This window comes from Schistocerca piceifrons, chromosome 3 (genome assembly GCF_021461385.2).
Source record: "Schistocerca piceifrons isolate TAMUIC-IGC-003096 chromosome 3, iqSchPice1.1, whole genome shotgun sequence".
NCBI classification, from domain to species: Eukaryota; Metazoa; Arthropoda; class Insecta; order Orthoptera; family Acrididae; genus Schistocerca; species Schistocerca piceifrons.
In genome coordinates, this window is record NC_060140.1 from 344,909,753 (window position 1) to 344,928,798 (window position 19,046).

Sequence of the window (19,046 nt, forward strand, 5' to 3'; positions counted from 1 at the left end):
CGGCCAGGAGAGCGATGTGCTGACCACACGCCCCTCCGTATGCGCATCCGGTGACGCGTAAGAGCTGAGGATGGCACGGCGGATGGTCCATACCGTTGGGCCTTCATGGCCTGTTCGGATGGTGTTTGTTTGTATATAGATAGTTCGTCGATCCCTGTAATCGAGAATCTCGATGAGTTTTATCTGTTATCGACATTGGTACCGGTAAGAATTGATCCCAAGAATTCCAAGGCTTTCGCGAATGTTTCAGTTTTAAGTCTGAAGTCAGACAACAATTGACAAAAGAAATATTTTTGTTATATAGATACAAATTAAATAATTCAGAATATGTTCCTCTACTTTTACTGTGAAATCTTGCTCCTTGACAAATTTCATGATTCTAGGTCAACGGAAAGTACTCTATAGACCTTAATGAATTTGCGAGTATAAAAATATGTCGCATAAATGAGACCTTAGGCCTTAGTATCTGGCATAAATTTCAACTTGATCCCTGAGAAAAAGGATTTTTAACAGTCGGGCAGACAGACACAGAGGACAGAAGAGGACAGAAAACTGATCCTACAAGGATTCCGTTTCTACGGATTAAGTTACGGAACCTAATGATTCTGTGTAACATACGTTTCTGTAGCAACGATTGTGTTATCTAATTCTACAAACTTTACTTTAGATTTGTGCACAAATTCTGTTAATATGTTTGTGCTCTCATCGGTGGAAACATCTGTAAATAAGTTAGTGACGTCAACGACGCTAGTTTAGAAGTGGTTGGGACCGCTATGTCACTAATTCCATCAAGAAAAGCAATTAAGTTTATGATTCCACAACGTAGGATTACATTGTTTTCTCTTTAAGCATCTTATCTATACAGAAACGCCGAAGAATCTGATATAGCATCCGTATTCGAATACAGAAATATGTAAACAGGCAGAATACGGCGCTGCGGTCGGCAACACCTACATGTATATACGACGACAGGTGTCTGACGCAGTTATTAGATCGGTTACTGCTGCTACTACGGCAATGTGGTGTTATAGTCGGCGCACAAGCGATGGGACAAAGCATCTCCGAGGTAGCGATGAAGTGGGATATTTCCCATACGACCATTCCACGAGTGTACCGTGAATAACAGGAATCCGGTAAACATCAAATCTCCGAGATCGCTGGAGCCGGAGAAAGATCCTGAAGGATCGGGACCAACGACGACTGAAGAGAATCGTTCAACTTGACAGAAGTGCAGCCCTACCGCAAATTGCTCCAGGTTTCAGTGCTTGGCCATCAACAGGTGTCAGCGTCCGAAACATTCAACGAAACGTCATCTATATTGGTTTCGGAGCCGAAGGCCCACTCGTGTACCCTTGACGACTGCACGACGAAAAGTTTTACGCCTCGCCTGGGTCCATCAACACTGAGATTGGACTGTTGATGACTGGAAACCTGTTGCGTGGTCGGACGAGTCTCGTTGTGTCGAGCCGGTGGACATGTACCAATATTGAGGCAACCTCATGAATCCATGGACCCTGCATGTCAGCTGGGGGTTGTTTAAGCTGGTAGAGGCTCCGTAATGATGTGAGGCTTGTGCAGTTGGAGTGATATAGGACCCCTGATACGTCTAGATACGACTCTGACAGGTGACACGTACCTAAGCATCCTCTCTGATCACCTGCATCCATTCATGTCCATTGTGCATTCCGATGGACTTGGGCAATTCCAACAGGACAGTGCGACACCCCACACGTCCATAATTGCTACAGAACACTCCCCTGAGTTTAAACATTCTCACTGGTTCCCAAACTCCCCAGACTTGAACATTATTGAGCCTATCTGAGAAGCCTTGCAAGGTGCTGTTCAGAAGGGTTCTCTCCCTCCTCGTGCTGTTAGGGATTTATGAACAGCCTTGCAGGATTCATGGCGTCAGTTCCCTCCAACAGTACTTCAGACGTTACTCGAGTCCATGTCACGTCGTTTTGCGGCACTTCTGCATGCTCAAGGGGGCCCTACACGATATTAGGCAGGTGTGCCAATTCCTTTAGCTCTTCAGTGTAATTATGTCGCTAGTAAGTATTACTGCAGCATTTAGCATTGCGTTATTGGCGTGAATTATAAACTACAAGCATGCTGCTGTCCGGCGGTCTCTGACACTTCAGGTTAGTGACCGGTCTTCGTGTCCTGAAAGGCGTGACAGTGTGGCACTCATTTGGCTTTTGGTGTTGCAGTTCTGCCCGCTGAAGGTGTGGGTGGCTCGCGAGGGCTTCGCGCGGGTGTGCACGCACCAGTTCTCGCTGGAGCACCTGGACGACAAGCTGGGGCACCTCACCAACACCACGCTGCGCCTGCGCAACGACCCCAGCGACACGGTACAGCACACACCGAAAACTGACTGAAGCACCAAATACTGAAAGTAGGAGGATTATGTACATACTATTGCTAGAATAAGTCAAACTGGAGAGTGCAAATGGTCGTGGACCTAAGTGGCAAATTTCACTTTTGTCAGGAGAGTCAATGAACAATGTACGTATTTCCTTTTTTACGTAACTTATTTGTATCGAAAAAGCTGAGAAGGTATTCTGAGACCACAGAATTAGGCTGTCCACCTTGCGACTGTAAAAAATGAGACAAATGAGAAAATAAATAATTTATAAAGAACGTTGTAAGTGGCATACCATGAAATTGACGTGTTCTACTCGTAAGTGCCCGTAAGAAAACTTATGTTTCAAGTGTCACATATACTGACTCATTACCCTTCATTTATGAGAACACAAGCACAGAAATACAGGAGTATCATTTTAACTACTAGAAACGTAATCAACAGAAAATTTATCATACCTTATAAATTTTTTACAAGAGAATTGTGTGTTGTGGTTGTCTTCAGTCCTGAGACTGGTTTTCTGCAGCTCTCCATGCTACTCTATCCTGTGCAAGCTCCCTCATCTCCCAGTACTTACTGCAACCTACATCCTTCTGAATCTGCTTAATGTATTCATCTCTTGGTCTCCCTCTACGATTTTTACTCTCCACGCTGCCCTCCAATGCTAAATTTGCCTCAGAACATGTCCTACTAACCGGTCCCTTTTTTTTTGTCAAGTTGTGCCACAAACTCCTCTTCTGATGGTACTATGAACGGCTGAAAGCAAGGGGAAACTACAGCCGTAATGTGAAAATTACCGAACTATCAGTTTAATAAGTCACAGCTGCAAACTACTAACACAAATTCTTTACAGACGAATGGAAAACTGGTAGAAGCCGACCTCGGGGAAGATCAGTTTGGATTCCGTAGAAATATTGGAACACGTGAGGCAATACTGACCTTACGACTTATCTAGAAGAAAGATTAAGGAAAGGCAAACCTACGTTTCTAGCATTTGTAGACTTAGAGAAAGCTTTTGACAATGTTGACTGGAATACTCTCTTTCAAATTCTAAAGGTGTCAGGGGTAAAATACAGGAAGCGAAAGGCTATTTACAATTTGGATAATAATATAGTTGAATTCATGAAACGCCCCTCTGTTTTGTCTTCTTTTTCTTACACAACTCTATTTTTGGAATCAGATGTTGCGAAGTTGACTGTTGACATTTTTACGGCCTACATTGCATTAAATAGCCAGTGAACTTACCGCAGTGGGAACACCGTTCCCGTCGGATCGCCGAAGTTAAGCGCTGTAGGGCTTGCTCTTGGATGCGTGACCGTCTGGGTCAGCTGAGAGCTGTTGACAATGGGACTGCACTTCCTTGTGAGGCCAGCTGAGGAGCTACTTGATTGAGAAGCAGTGGCTCCAGCCACGAAAACTGACAACGGCTGGGAGAGTGATGTGCTGACCACATGACCCTCTATATCTGCATCCAGTGACGCCCATCGGCTAGGATGACACTGCGGTCGGTCGGTACCGTTTGGCGTTCTGAGGCCTGTTCGGACGGAGGTCACAGTTCGTAGTAATGGATGGTAAATCATCAAGCAGAACAGAAGTGATATCTGGCGTTCCGCAAAGTAGTGTCATAGGCCCTCTGCTGTTCCCGATTTACGTAAATAATCTAGGTGATAATCTGAGCAGCCCCCTTAGATTGTTTGCAGATCGTTGTAATTTAGCGTCTAGTAAAATCATCAGACGGTCAATGCCAATAACAAAATGATCTAGAGAAAATTTAGCTATGGTGCGAAAAGTGGCAATTGGCACTAAACAAAGAAAAGTGCGAGGTCATCCACATGGGTACTAAAAGAAATCCGATAAATTTTGGGTATACGATAAATCGCACAAACCTAAGGGCTGCCAATTCGACTAAATACCTAGGAATTACAATTACGAGCAACTTAAATTGGAAAGACCACATGGATAATATTGTGGGGAAGGCGAAACAAAGACTGCGCTTTGTTAACAGAACACTTAGAAGATGCGACAAACCCACTAAAGAGAGATCCTACATTACACTTGTTCGCCCTCTGCTGGATCATTGCTGTGCGTTGTGGGATTCTTACCAGGTAGGATTGACGGAGCACATCGAAAAAGTGCAAAGAAGGGCAGCTCGTTTCGTGTAATCGAGCAATAGGGGTGAGAGTGTCACTGATGTGATACGCGAGTTGAGGTGGCAGTCACTGAAACAAAGGCGGTTTTCTTTGCGACGAGATCTATTTACGAAATTTCAGTCATCAACTTTCTCTTCCGAATTCGAAAATATTTTATTGATACCCATCTACGTAGGGAGAAATGATCATAATAATAAAATAAGAGAAATCAGAGCTCGAAAGGAAAGATTTAGATGTTCCTTTTTCCCACGCGCCATTCGACAGCGGAATGGTACAGAAGTAGTATGAAAATGGGTCGATGAACCCTCTGCCAGGCACTTACGTGTGAATTGCAGAGTAACCATGTAGATGTAGAAACGATAATTTTGTACCTGTCACGTATTTAAGGCTGTTAAAGCCGAGAAAAAGTTTCACGAATAAGTTAATTTGCAATTAAGAGTTCTTGGTGTCATACTGGTTCGTCAGCGACTGTACCTAATAAAAGGTAACAGTCCAGACCGCGCAAATTTTATTGGTAAATGTGCTAGGCAGTTATTTGTTAAGCAGTTTGCCAAGCATTGTTTCCTGAAGACTTCGCACCGATTGAAATATTTATTTTCGCTAATGTCTACCTTATCTCAAAATACTCTATCTTGGATCCTCTACTGTGTACAGGGTGAAAAGTATTTAAACCGACAAACTCTGTGAGGTTGTAGGGGACATCAAAACAAATATTTTTCCCTAATGTCATTTTTTCCTATGAGGAGTATTTAAACCGGTAGAGGAAGATTTCTCTGGCGGCATATACATTAAACCAACAAACACTTTTCCATTTTTTTATGTCCAAGAGACAACACATTAACACAACCCAATTTCAATTACAGTAAATTTTCAAAAATGCCTCCATTGACACGTAAACAAAGGTTACACCGTCGGATCGTGTTCTGTCTGACACGGGCAAAAACCCCAGCAGTATCCTGAATTGTTCCTGCTGCTGCTACTATCCAGGCAACCAGATTCTCTTCTGATGCAACAGGAGTTGCGTAAACGAGGTTGCGCATCTCTCCCCACATAAAAAAGTCCAGAGGGTACATATCTGGGGATTGAGCAGGCCACGGTACAGGACCACATCTGCCAATCCACGTTTCTGGGAACCGTCGGTCCGGGAATCGACGTGCACGACGACTGAAATGTGCCGGCGCCCCGTCATGTTGGAACCACATGCGCTGTCTTGTAGGGAGCGGGACGTCTTCCAACAATCCTGGCAATGCTCTGGCGAGAAAATTGTAATAGTGCCTGCCATTTAATGGCCTAGGTAGCAGATACGGCCCAATTAAACAGTCCCCAACAACACCGACCCACACATTAACGAAGAACCGCACTTGATGAGCGCTAGTAACTGTGGCATGTGGGTTATCCTCACTCCAAACATGCGAATTGTGCATGTTGAAGACTCCATCACTCCCTAAAGTTGCTTCATCGGTAAACAACACAGAGGATGGAAATGTTGGATGCATTTCACACTGTTCCAGGTACCACTGCGAAAACTGTGCTCTGGGTGGATAGTCAATTGGTTCCAGGTTGTGGACACGCTGTAAGTGAAATGGACGTAACACTTGCTGTCGTAGGACTGTTCTTACATTCGTGTGATTCGTCCCCATGTTACGTGCAGTTGCACGAGTGCTGATTGAAAGATCCCGCTCCCCATGCTGCAAGACAGCTTCCTCAAATTGCAGCGTTCTTACCGTGCGACGGCGTCCTGTCCAGGTAATTTACTAAATGACCCGGTCTCACGCAGACGTTGGTACACAGTAGCAAAGGTCGTATGATGCGGGATACGGCGATTAGGATATTGTTGTTGATAAACCCTGTGTGCAGCTCGTCAGTTGTGGTGCGCTACATAGTACGCACCAACCATATCAGTGTACTCACTCCAGGTGTATCGCTCCGTTAGTAAACAGAGACAATGCACTACTACACTGGTGGACAGCAGTTGCCTACAACTGAAGAGCGTAATACGCCCTCTAACAACTGAAGATCGTAATACGGCCTCTAACAACTGAAGAACGTAATACGGTCTCTACCGGTTTAAATAATCCTCATAGGAAAAAATTACATTAGGGAAAAATATTTGTTTTGATGTCCCCTACAACCTCCGAGAGTTTGTCGGTTTAAATACTTTTCACCCTGTATACAATGTTGCCACTAGAGGCCGTTTGCCGGCTGGAGGCGCTATCCCTGGTGCGCTGTTTGCAGTTCGGTAGCAAGTGGCCGCTGATGGACCTGCGGCAGTGGGTGGAGTTCAACCACGGGAAGCTGGCCATCATGGGGCTGGTGCACGACGCGGGCCGCCTCGTGCTGACTGCGCTCACCGCTGCGCAGACCGCCGTCTCGCAAGACCCCCACTGCTTCGAGCTCTACGGCTTCGACATCCTCATAGACGCCGATCTGCGCCTGTACGTCTCCTTCCACTCCACTCTCCCTAATGTCGCACCTGATGTGTCCTTCCTTTGTACAGCGCGTCCCCATCTTGTAAGCATCGATGTAACGGCTCGCTTGCATGCATTGCAGAAGCATCAATGATTATACACTTCGTTCTTCTTTCTTCTTGTGCCTTTATCCCACATCGACGTAGGGACGGTTACTCGTAGATCTGGCAAGGTTACAGGTTGCTAAATGCATTCTCTGAAAATTATTTCGAGCAGTTAGTTAAAGAGCCCACTCTAACAATACCACCACTTGCAAAGTAAGTTAGAAATCAGATTAATAATGTTGCTCACGCAGCATATGTTCGCTTTATCGGGCAACAACAAAATTATTGACTGTGGATGGTATCGTCCGAATGGAAATAATGAAGTCACTGTAAAAAAAAGTCATTAATTTTGGCACTTATCTTGAATGGATTCCCACGTAGATTTTGTCGAAGTTGTTATGGCTCATCTTGTTGATTCTAGGGTGATTCCACTTTGACTGCTAGAAGGTCCAGATCTGTATTTTAGCAATATTTGAAGACCTAACAAATGCGTTTTTCAGGAAATTCTTAATGATCAAACAATCCCAAATCAGAACAATGGTATGGTCGAAATAATTTTTGACTTGGTGTTCACGATCCACATTTTTATTAAACTTCTTGTAAATTCACATATACTTCTTCTTAATTGTCACATCATCAAGAAAACAGTTCTGTATCAATCTTCATATATTTATTTTCGACTTTAACCACCACACAAGACTTGACTGTTATTTTACAGAGCGAAATAACAACTTAACTTCTGCAAAGTGAAACAAAGACTGCTCTGCGCGCATTCGCCCCAAAACGGTTACAAGTAAGTCAAAGATTATGACAGTCTGACAGAAATGAATACACACAAGAACCATATCACTGTAATATATCGATACATCGGAGTACCTATACATTAATAAAACCAAATGTGAATATTGTCACAAAAATATGTCTGTCACTTCGCAGAAAAGTAGTACGATATTACTGGTATCGAGAACTGAGGCTGGAGTGCCGTAAAAGTCACGTAAATAAAGAACCATTACACCACGCGGTTAGTAAACTGTTCTGAAAACACACTTGACCTCTTAGCAACAAATAACCCAGAGCTAATAACAAGAATCAAAACAGATACAGGGATAAGTGAACACAGGGTTGTCGTAACAAGACTGAATATTGTAATCCCCAAATCGTCCAAAACTAAACAAAAAGTATACCTATTCAAAACAACAGATAAAAATTCACTTGACGCCTTCCTGAGAGACAATGTCCACTCCTTCTAAATTAACAACGTAAGTGTAGACCAATTGTGGCTTAAATTCAGTGAAATAGTATCGGCAGCAGTTGAGAGTTTTATACCAAATAAATTAACAAATGACGGAGTTGATCCTCATTGGCACACAAAATGGGTCAGAACACTGTTGCAGAAACAACGAAAAAACATGCCAAATTTAGAGGGACGCAAAATATTCGAGATTGGCGATCTTTTGCAGAAGGTCGAAATTTAGCGAAATGCTTACAATACTTTCCACAATCAAACTTTATCTCGAAACCTGGCAGAAAATCCAAAGAGATTCTCGGCTCATATGAAGTATGCTAGCAGCAAGACACAATCAATGCCTTCTGTGCGCGATAGCAATGCAAGTACTATAGACGACAGTGCTGCCAAAGCAGAGTTGCAAAACATAGCCTTCCGAAATTCCTTCACGAAGAAGACGAAGTAAATATTCCAGAATTCGAATCAAGAACAGCTGCCAAAATGATAACGCAGAAATAGATATCCTCGGAGTAGTGAAGCAACTTAAATCACTTAACAAAACCAAGTCTTCTGGTCCAGACTGTATGCCCATCACATTTCGTTCAGATTACGCTGATGCAATAGCTCCTTACTTAACAATTATGTACAACCGTTCGCTCCATGAAAGATCCGTACCCAAAGACTGGAAAGTTGCACAAGTCACACCAACATTCAAGAAAGGTAGTAGGAGTAATCCACTTAATTACAGGCCCATATCATTAACGTCGATATGTAGCAGGATTTTGGAACATATATTGTGTTCGAACATTATGAATTACCTCGATGAGAACGGTCTGTTGTCTCACAGTCAACACGGATTTAGAAAACATCGTTCTTGCGAAACACAACCAGCTCTTTATTCACATGAAATGTTGAGTGCTATTAACAAGGAATTTCAGGTAGATTCCGTATTTCTAGATTTCCAAACGGCTTTTGACACTGTACCACACAAGCCACTTGTAGTAAAACTGCTTGCGTATTGAATATCGGCTCAGTTATATGACTGGATTCTTGATTTCCTGTCAGAGAGGTCACAGTTCCTAATAATTGAAGGAAAGTCTTCGAGTAAAACGGATGTTATTTCTGGCGTTCCCCAAGGTAGTGTTATAGGCCCTTTGCTGTTCTTATCTGTACATATAAACGATTTAGAAGACAATCTGAGCAGCCGTCTTACGTTGCTTGCAGATGATGCTGTCGTTTATCGACCAGTAAAGTCTTCAGATCAAAAACCAATTGCAAAACGATTTAGAAAAGATATCTTTATGGTGCAAAAAATCGCAATTTGTAAGGTCATCCACATGGTGCTAAAAGGAAACCGTTAAACTTCGGTTTGTACGATAAATCAGTCAAATCTAAATGCCGTAATTTCAGCTAAATATATAGGAACTACAATTACGAACAACTTAAATTGGAAGGGACACATAAGAAATGTTTTGTTTAAGGCTGACTAAAGACTGCGTTTTATTGGCAGGACACTTAGAAAAGGTAACAGATCTACTAAAGAGACTGCCTAAACTACGCTTGTCCGTTCTTTTTTAGAATACTGGTGCGCGGAGTGGGATCCTTACCAGGTAGAATTGACGGAGTACACCGAGAAGGTTCAAAGAAGGGCAGCACGTTTTGTATCATCCCAAAATAGGGAAGAGAGTGTTATTGAAATGATACAGGCTTTGGGATGGACATCATTGAAACAAAGGCTTTTTTCGTTGCGGCAGAACGTTCTCACGAAATTTCATTCATTAATTTCCTCTTCCGAAAGCGAAAATATTTTTTTGACGCCGACCTACATAGGGAGAAACGATTATCATAATAAAATAAGGGAAAGCAGAGCTCGCGCGGGAAGATATAGGTGTTCGTTTTTTCCGCGCGCTATACGAGATTGGAATAGAAATTAATTGTAAAGGTGGTTCGATGAACCCTCTGCGAGGCACTTAAATTTGATTTACAGTGTACTCGTGTAGATGTAGATGTAGACTTTCAGAGGTGTCGAGGTGCCCTTCCTGTCCCCATTCTGTTACCCCCAGGACGAAATATGCGTACTCCAACCGTCTGCGAATAGCGTTATTCGTGCGAAAATGAACGAAAGTTTCCAAAATATCTGCGAATCGTGGAACTGAGGCGGGAGTGGGGTACCAGCCCAGCATTCACCGGGTGGGATATGGACAACCGCCTAAAAGCCACATCGGCCGGCACACCGATCCTCGTCGGTAATAGACCGGGCGCATTCGATCCACCTGTGCAATTCCCCATCCAAGAAGCGGTGCTTTAACACACGTGGCTATCTTCTTCTTCTTCTCTCGTTACGGCCTCTGTAGAACCACAGGTAGCTCCTTCGTGTACTGCATTTTCCTCTTCTTCTCCCAGAACCTCTTCATTCTTTCTCTTCTTCTCTCCCGCTCTTCTTCCAAGATCTTCAGTATCCTTTTCTCCTGTCGGCTCCAGTGGTGCACTCTAATCTTTTCCTGTATTCTTCTCTGTCGTTGATCTCCGGCATGTCGGTCGGTGTATATTTGTTCCTCAAATTTTCCTTTCCTTCGACCTTGATTCCCAATTCCAACCAGTCCTTCCGAAGTTCAACGACTCACTTGGTTCCTGTCTTTCCCCTTGACCTTCCTGTAGTTTCCCACACTCTCTTCGTCATTCTGTCCATACTCATCCTAACTACATGTTCAGCAAACCTTGCCCTTTTGATTCTGATTTCCCCGCATATTGTTCTCATGTTCCGGTACAATTCTTCCCTAGGTCTTCGCATCCACCTCTCTCCACCTCTTTTGGGACCTAGTATTTTTCTCAGTACGGTATTTTTCTCTCTTCTTTCTCTAGTTGTTCTGCCCCATTTCTTTCTAGTGTCATCGTCTCAGCAGCATATAATACTGCATTCCTCACCGCTGTCTTGTAGTGGCTTATCTTTGCCTCTGTGGATATATTCTTTTTATTGTATATGTCTCTCGTCATACAGAAGGCTGACCTCATTTTCTTTATCCTCTCTGTTATTCCCTCCTTGCTCCTCTTCCTTCCTGTTATAAACTCTCCCAGGTATTTAAATTTGTCCACCATTTGCACAGTGCCTTCTGGTGTTTCCTAGTCTGCACTGGTATTTAATGTCTTTGTATTGTTATAGCGCTACGGTCGCAGGTTCGAATCCTGCCTCGGGCATGGATGTGTGTAATGTCCTTAGGTTAGTTAGGTTTAATTAGTTCTAAGTTCTAGGGGACTGATGACCTCAGATGTTAAGTCCCATAGTGCTCAGAGCCATTTGAACCATTTTTTTTTATTGTTATAGGCGATCCTAAGTCCCACCTTTCTGGCTATTTTACTTAAGTTGTCGAGTTGTGTCTTTGCGTCTTCTTCCGTCTCACTTACCATTGCTATGTCGTCTGCAAAGGCTAGGCAGTCCACTTTGGCCCTGTTGTCCTTTTTGTCCCCAACATGGGTCTTTGGTATTCCCATTTCCTCGTTTATTGCTCTCCACTGTGTGATCACTTCGTCCAGTGCTATATTGAACAATAATGGTGACAATCAATCTCCCTGTTTAACTCCAGTCTTAATCTCAAATTCTTCTGACAGTGTTCCTCTGAATCTCACCCTTGCTTTTGTGTCTGTCAGAATTTCTTTTATGAGTTCTTGTGTAGTTTCATCAAGTCCTCTGTTCTTCAGGATCCTAACAAGAATCTGTCTGTCGATGGAGTCATATGCCTTTGTGAAGTCCACGAAGGTTATTACTGTCTTTTTTGTTTTTTAAGACCCTATGTTCTATCAGTTGCTTCAGGATAAATATCTGTTCTATACAACCTCTTCCCTTCCTGAATCCCGCTTGGTAGTCGCCATCTCTACTTTCTACCTGTTCTTCTACTCTCCTGAGCAATAGTTTTGACAGCACCTTGTATCCGACCTCTAGTAGCGATATTCCTCTGTAGTTATTTGCATCTCGCTTGTCCCCCTTCTTACGTATTGGTACTACAATTGCATTCTTCCATCCTTCTGGCAACGTTTTTGTTCTCCAGATCTGGTGGATTATGTTGGTCATGTTGTCTATTGCTTTGTTGCCTCCCTACGTTATCATCTCGGCTGCTATACCATCTTCTTCAGTTGCCTTATTATTCTTTAGATCGCTTATGGCATGTGCGACTTCATACCTTTTTGGAAGGCGTGGCTCTCTCTCTTCTGTGTCAGTCCCCATTTCCAGCTCGTCTTCAGGTGGTTCACAGTTCAGCAGGGCTTGAAAGTGCTCTGCAAAAATCCGACAGTTCTCCTTCGCACTAACAGTCAGCTCCCCTTTCTTATCTCTTATAAACAGTTCTCTACCCTTGTGTCCAATCACTCTTTTTGAATTTCCCGAAAAAATGTCTGCTGTTGTTTTTCCTGAAGTTGGTCTCAATCTCGTCCAGTTCCTGCTTCATCTTCTGTCTTCTGGTCCATCTTATTGTTCGGGCCGCTTCCTTCCTTGCTCCTAAGAAAACTTACCATTTTTCCGGGTCCTTCTTGCTGCTCCAGTCTCTCCAGGCTTACCTGCGAGTCTCTACCGCTTCCTCACATTCCTTGTTCCACCACCAGTGCTTCCGTTTCTTTTCTTCCTTTCCCCATAGTTCAGCCTATTTCGCCATATCTCGCTTCATGTCGTCCCATTCATTGAATGATTCAATTCCTTTCTCAAATCTGGATCGATTGTGTCTTAATTTGTCTCTGTCTTCCTTTATGTTTTCTGTTCTTCTATTCATCTGTGGCAGTCTGTCCCTCTTTGGAATCCGGGTGGGTTCTCAATTTTTTTACACTAACTTGCGCTTTTCGTTTTTCTGAATATAATTAGCGTTACTGCCAAGGATTATTCGATCATGGTACAATGTTCGTCTCCCAACACTGATACTGTGTTCAAAAACGACAGGGCCGTAGTTCACACAGATCGCATCGTCCAAAGTTGGTTTTGTGGATACAGGGATGAATTGCCATATCTCCCTTGACCATAACGGTCACCAGATCTCATTATTATTGAGCCTTTGTGATCTACTTCGAGGAAAAATGTGCATGATCGCTTTCCACTACCATCATTGTGACCAGAACTTGCCAGTATTTTGCAGAGAGAATGGCATAAGATTCCCTTGAAAACCGTACGGAACATGTATTTATCGATTCTGAGAGGACTGGAAGCTGTTTGAATGCCAATTAGTTTCCTATATCCTGTTACTCAAGGTAGTGTGTAATGTTTTTCGGTGTGTCCATATTCTTTCCCAACCCCTCTACTACCTTTACACAAGTCGAGCCTAATGAAACAGTTTGTGAAAGCCTTAACGAAACGTGGTGAATATTTCAAGTATTTCTGCAATACGTTTCCTCAGCTATCAGAAGCAAAAATGAAAGAAGGCGTGTTTGTTACTTTGACACTCAAAAAATTACGTTCATATTCAGTTCCACCCTTGAATAAAAAATTACGGAGGGGATTATTTCTGTTGTTGCGAACATGCTAAAAAACCGAGGGAATTAGACACTATGATAGTATATAAGCGTCAGGAGTTACTTTTTGAACAATCACCTTAATTCTTTCTCTGAAAATTTGTAGGATACTAGTGAGGAACAAGGTAACAAAGTGATGGAAATACGGCATCACTAATACGTGCAACAGAGGAAGAAACTATGCTAGATGCTTTATGGTGACGTGAGAAAGGAAATGTAAGCCAGTGGACAAGTAATTACTGTGTAAGAAAAATGGTTTTTCATGTTTATACGTCAGTACAACCTAGTGCACTGTGAGGAATAAAATTAGTATTTATCCGGTTACACGTGTTTCACTAATTTTTTAGTTTCTAATGAAAGCACAGCGTCATAAAACTTATATTATAGAAAAATTCGAGGTCACAAATGCAGTGCACAGCTCCCTCCCTCCCCAAAGAAAACGAGATTAATTTCCTACCCGTACGTAATAAAAAAAAAATAATCAAAAATATTACGTTGGCCTGTGTAGTCGTTCTTTATCATTATATCACTTTGTTCACAAATCCCCAAAAGATATCAGGAAGATTTAGTTTGCTTAACATTTTAAAGAGAGATATGCAATGTTACATATTTTTTTTCTTATATAACCAGTATATTTTAAGGAAATGAAATGAGTAAGCAGGCATCCGACGAAAACCTATAGTCTCTACAGTGAGGACTTGGAGGGAAAACAGACCTGAAGTTCGCTGGAAAACGTAGCTTACAGTCAGATAAGATGAACAATCCCTAATCTTAGCTCTCTGCACCGGCTTTAAAGTTGGAGCGTTAACTTTATGTTATTGTAATGGCTCACAGTCGCACGTTATTTCCCAGAACATTTTCTGTTTGTCTTCCGCTGTCCGTGCTTACTTTACAATGTCCAGAGTAAAATGTTTCTACATTGGCTCAGAGCTCTAGCTAATACTCGTGTGAATCCTATCTCCTTCAATCCTTTTGAGTACTTTAAAAATTAACGTCGTTGTTGAAAAATCTTAGTTCTTGATTACCTGTCAATCACCCCAAGGAACTTTTTTCTTAAGTGAAAGCTAAGCAGAATAACTAGTAGAAATGCTAGAAAGAACATAATGCGAAATTTGTAGATTTCGTAATAATAACTAATTTGCTTTCTTTCTTTTTTGGTCTGGCTTAGTTCTTTCTTGTAAGATGTATGACGTTTCACAATGCATACTCTTATTCCACGACTATCATTCTGCTCTCCTTTTTGATATTTAGAATTAATAGCATAGCATCTGGTTAACTATACTAATTTAAGACACATTGGTAACATAAACAATTTTGCCATCAACCAGTAAAAGACGAAATTTTGTTCTACGTGCTATATGTGTTTTATATATCCGAGTGACGTATATCGGATGCATAAACGATGTAATCATAAAATATGCGTAAATGTTTTGCGACGGAAAAACTGTGTATACTCTGTAATGTGGTGCTCCTGGATATTGTGACAAGTCATTGTTTTCATTTTATGCTCAATAATTCGACGACTGTACCAGGCGTCTTCTTCCGGTGCGTTACGTGTACTCGCTGCCTGGGCTCCAAACAGACTGGGGCATATTGTTGGTCTCACGTTGCTATTTAAAACTGAGATCGATTCCCAAAACCCACTATGCCCTTTATTTCTGAGAGCCGGTACTGATACTACACTACTGGTCAATAAAATTGCTACACTACGAATATGGCGTGCTACAGACGTGAAATTTAACCGACAGGAAGAAGATGCTGCGATATGCAAGTGATTAACTTTTCAGAGCATTCACACAAGGTTGGCGCCGGTGGTGACACCTACAACGTGCTGACGTGAGGAAAGTTTCCAACCGATTTCTCATACACGAACAGCAGTTGACCGGCGTTGCCTGGTGAAACGTTGTTGTGATGCCTCGTGTAAGGAGGAGAAATGCGTACCATCACGTTTCCGACTTTAATAAAGGTCGGATTGTAGCCTATCGCGATTGCGGTTTATCGTACCGCGGCATTGCTGCTCGCGTTGGTCGAGATCCAATGACTGTTAGCAGAATATGGAATCGGTGGGTTCAGGAGGGTAATACGGAACGCCGTGCTGGATCCCAACAGCCTCGTATCACTAGCTGTCGAGATGACAGGCGTCTTATCCGCATGGTTGTAACGGATCGTGCAGCCACGTCTCGATCCCTGAGTCAACAAATGGGGACGTTTGCAAGACAGCAACCATCTCCACGAACAGTTCGACGACGTTTGCAGCAGCATGGACTATCACCTCGGAGACCATGGCTGCGGTTACCCTTGACGCTGCATCACAGACAGGAGCGCCTGCGATGGTGTATTCAACGACGAACCTGGGTGCACGAATGGCAAAACGTTATTTTTCGGATGAATCCAAGTTCTGTTTACAGCCTCATGATGGTCGCATCCGTGTTTGGCGACATCGCGGTGGACGCACATTTGAAGCGTGTATTCGTCATCGCCATACTGGCGTATCATCCAGCGTGATGGTATGGGGTGCCATTGGTTACACGTCTCGGTCACCTCCTGTTCGCATTGACGGCACTTTGAACAGTGGACGTTACATTTCAGATGTGTTACGACCCATGGCTCTACCCTTCATTCGATCCCTGCGAAACCCTACATTTCAGCATGACCGCATGTTTCAGGTCTTGTACGGGCCTTTCTGGATACAGAAAATGTTCGACTAGTGCCCTAGCCAGCACATTCTCCAGATCTCTCACCAATTGAAAACATCTGGTCAATGGTGGCCGAGCAACTGGCTCGTCGCAATACGCCAGTCACTACTCTTGATGAACTGTGGTATCGTGTTGAAGCTGCATGGGCATCTGTAGCTGTACCCTTACACACCATCCAAGCTCTGTAGGACTCAATGCCCAGGCGTATCAAGGCCGTTATTACGGCCAGAGGTGGTTGTTCTGGGTACTGATTTCTCAGGATCTATTTACCCAAATTGCGTGAAAATGTAATCACATGTCAGTTCTAGTATAATATATTTGTCCAATGAATACCCGTTTATCATCTGCATGTCTTCTTTGTGTAACAATTTTAATGACCAGTAGTGTACATGAAAAGCAAATTTTTTCAGCTTCTTACACTCTGGTGGATGTGAGGAGCGGCGAGTATTTAATAAATTGAGTGCCAGACGCCAGCTTTATTTAAAATGAAACTGCTGTCCTTATTTACTGGGTTTCCTGATTTCTACGAGCTGTATAATTATGGTGTTCCACAAACTTGGCGTTTATACCATGATACTGATCTGATCGTATGCATTTCCCGATTAGGTTCGAGGCAGATGGACGGCGGCAGCTGGTTTGCATGGTTGTTTTAGTCCGCTGTATCGTTGATGTTCCTTGCATCTCTGCTCGTCTATTCTGATAGTCTCCCTAACTAACGTGAGACATGCCACATTCGCATGGTATGCGATACACACACAGCTTTCGGAGACCTAGATCGCCTTTAACGTTACAAACAATACTTTTTTATCTTAATTGAAGGAAGTTAAGATACTGGATGCCATGTTTCGTTAGGAGTACACCGATTTTTTTTTCCGGATACTGGGAGAGCATTAGATATGTAAGCGATTTTGGCTTCTCTTCCTTTGTCTTAGTCTCCTTCTTCACAGGCAATCTTGTTTTTCATTGCAGCGACTGTTCAGTTTGATTATCTGAGTACCCATTTCTTTGGAATGCTATTCGAAGGCGTTGTAATTCTTCTACTCTCTTTGTTTGAAAGTTTTTGTGCTATATGGACCAGGATCTTTAGCAGCGAATTTTTTGTGATGTATGATGATGGCTGGAGTTGCAGAGATAGTCTTCGGTGCGCACAGGTTTTCTCCATAGACGGAGACTCAAGGATCCGTCCATTCTTCTCTTAATTCGCACATCGGGGAAAGGTAGTTGGTCCTCTTTTTCAAGGACTCTCCTCTCATCGGTTACTTCCCTAAACCTTGAGATAAGGGAATATTAGCTGGGGTGTGCTGTATTAGACGTATGTTTGTAAATGAAGTGTGTGCTCCACTTTTTTAGGTGGCTGCTGGAGGTGAATGCTTCTCCATCGCTTGCTCCAAGTGATGCTGATGACCAGCGACTCAAGCATGACCTTCTCCAAGATGTATTTAACATTCTGGACTTTGAAGGAAAGTATGTCCAAAGCAAGATGTAAAATTTCCATTACCTATGTTTTTAGACTGTGTAATAATTATTCTTCTACCAGTAGTAGGTCTCCTGTTTTATGATATGTGAATCATAAACAGGTTTACGTTTTTTATAATTTTTATAATGAATTCTTTCGTTCAAGGTGCCCACCTGGTTTGTTTTCCTAAAAATACGGGCATTTTAATGATAAAGAATGCCTCGTCACTTTCTCAAATGTAGATAACAATAATTAGTTTCAGTAAAATTGTCCTCAGGACACATATTCTACTTACTGAAGTAACACCGAAAGTTTTACGGTCTCGATCAACATCTTTGTGTCATAGTGCCTCATTCCTTTAGCTTTACTGTTACAGAATTGGCTCGATATACAGGGTTTCCCAGGAGGAATGGTGAATATTCAGGGATGTAACAGGAACGATCACTTGAAGCAAAAAACTGCAGATGGACACCTGCACTATTCCGAATGGATTTCCAGACTGAACACATTTAATGCACATTGTTATTGCGGCTTCCCCCGTCGGAGTTTCGAGTCCCCCCTCGTGCATGGGTGTGTGTGTTGTCCATAGCGTAAGTTAGTTTAAGTTAGATTAAGTAGTGTGTAGGCTTAGGGACCGATGACCTCAGCAGTTTGGTTCCATAAGACCTTACCACAAATTTCCAAAATTTGCACATTTTTATTTATTTTCTGTGTTATTCAATACATTGTCAGGTTTACACGTGTACAACATTTAGCAAACATCAGTTCACAAAGCATCAATTAAAAAAAATTATTTTTAACACATTCACATGCAAGAAAGTCGCTGTGTGCTGGTAGTAGGCAATGTGCTGCTGTTCTTGAACAGGTTGTTGAACTAAACGTTCAGGAAAAATGGGAACTAGGAAGAACAACTGTCTCACGCAACGCCCTGAAAACTCTGGTAAACACTCTACAATCAAAATTCGACATATTGGAAAGCGTCAACAGAATTATTCGACAGTAGTAGGAGTACTACCATCGTAGAAGCTGTAAACGTACACAATATCTGCATATTTGTCCTTAGTGTAGATGCGAAATTTTAGCAAGCGCGTGCGTATATAAGCACAGTTAACGGATGCTTGTCTCTGATACACTCTCAGTCCTTCGCACTACTCCACT

At 42.6% G+C, this 19,046-nt stretch overlaps 1 protein-coding gene across 1 annotated transcript in view; it reads left to right on the plus strand.

Annotated features, from left to right (window-relative positions):
* The window catches only part of LOC124788648 (probable tubulin polyglutamylase TTLL9), a 105,508-nt gene that overhangs the window by 63,704 nt on the left and 22,758 nt on the right, over positions 1-19,046 (plus strand). Inside the window, exons 5-7 of the mRNA XM_047255923.1 lie at positions 2,211-2,351; positions 6,748-6,947; positions 17,783-17,896. Coding sequence (XP_047111879.1) covers positions 2,211-2,351; positions 6,748-6,947; positions 17,783-17,896 — 455 coding nt within the window. The remainder of the gene's footprint in view (positions 1-2,210; positions 2,352-6,747; positions 6,948-17,782; positions 17,897-19,046) is intronic.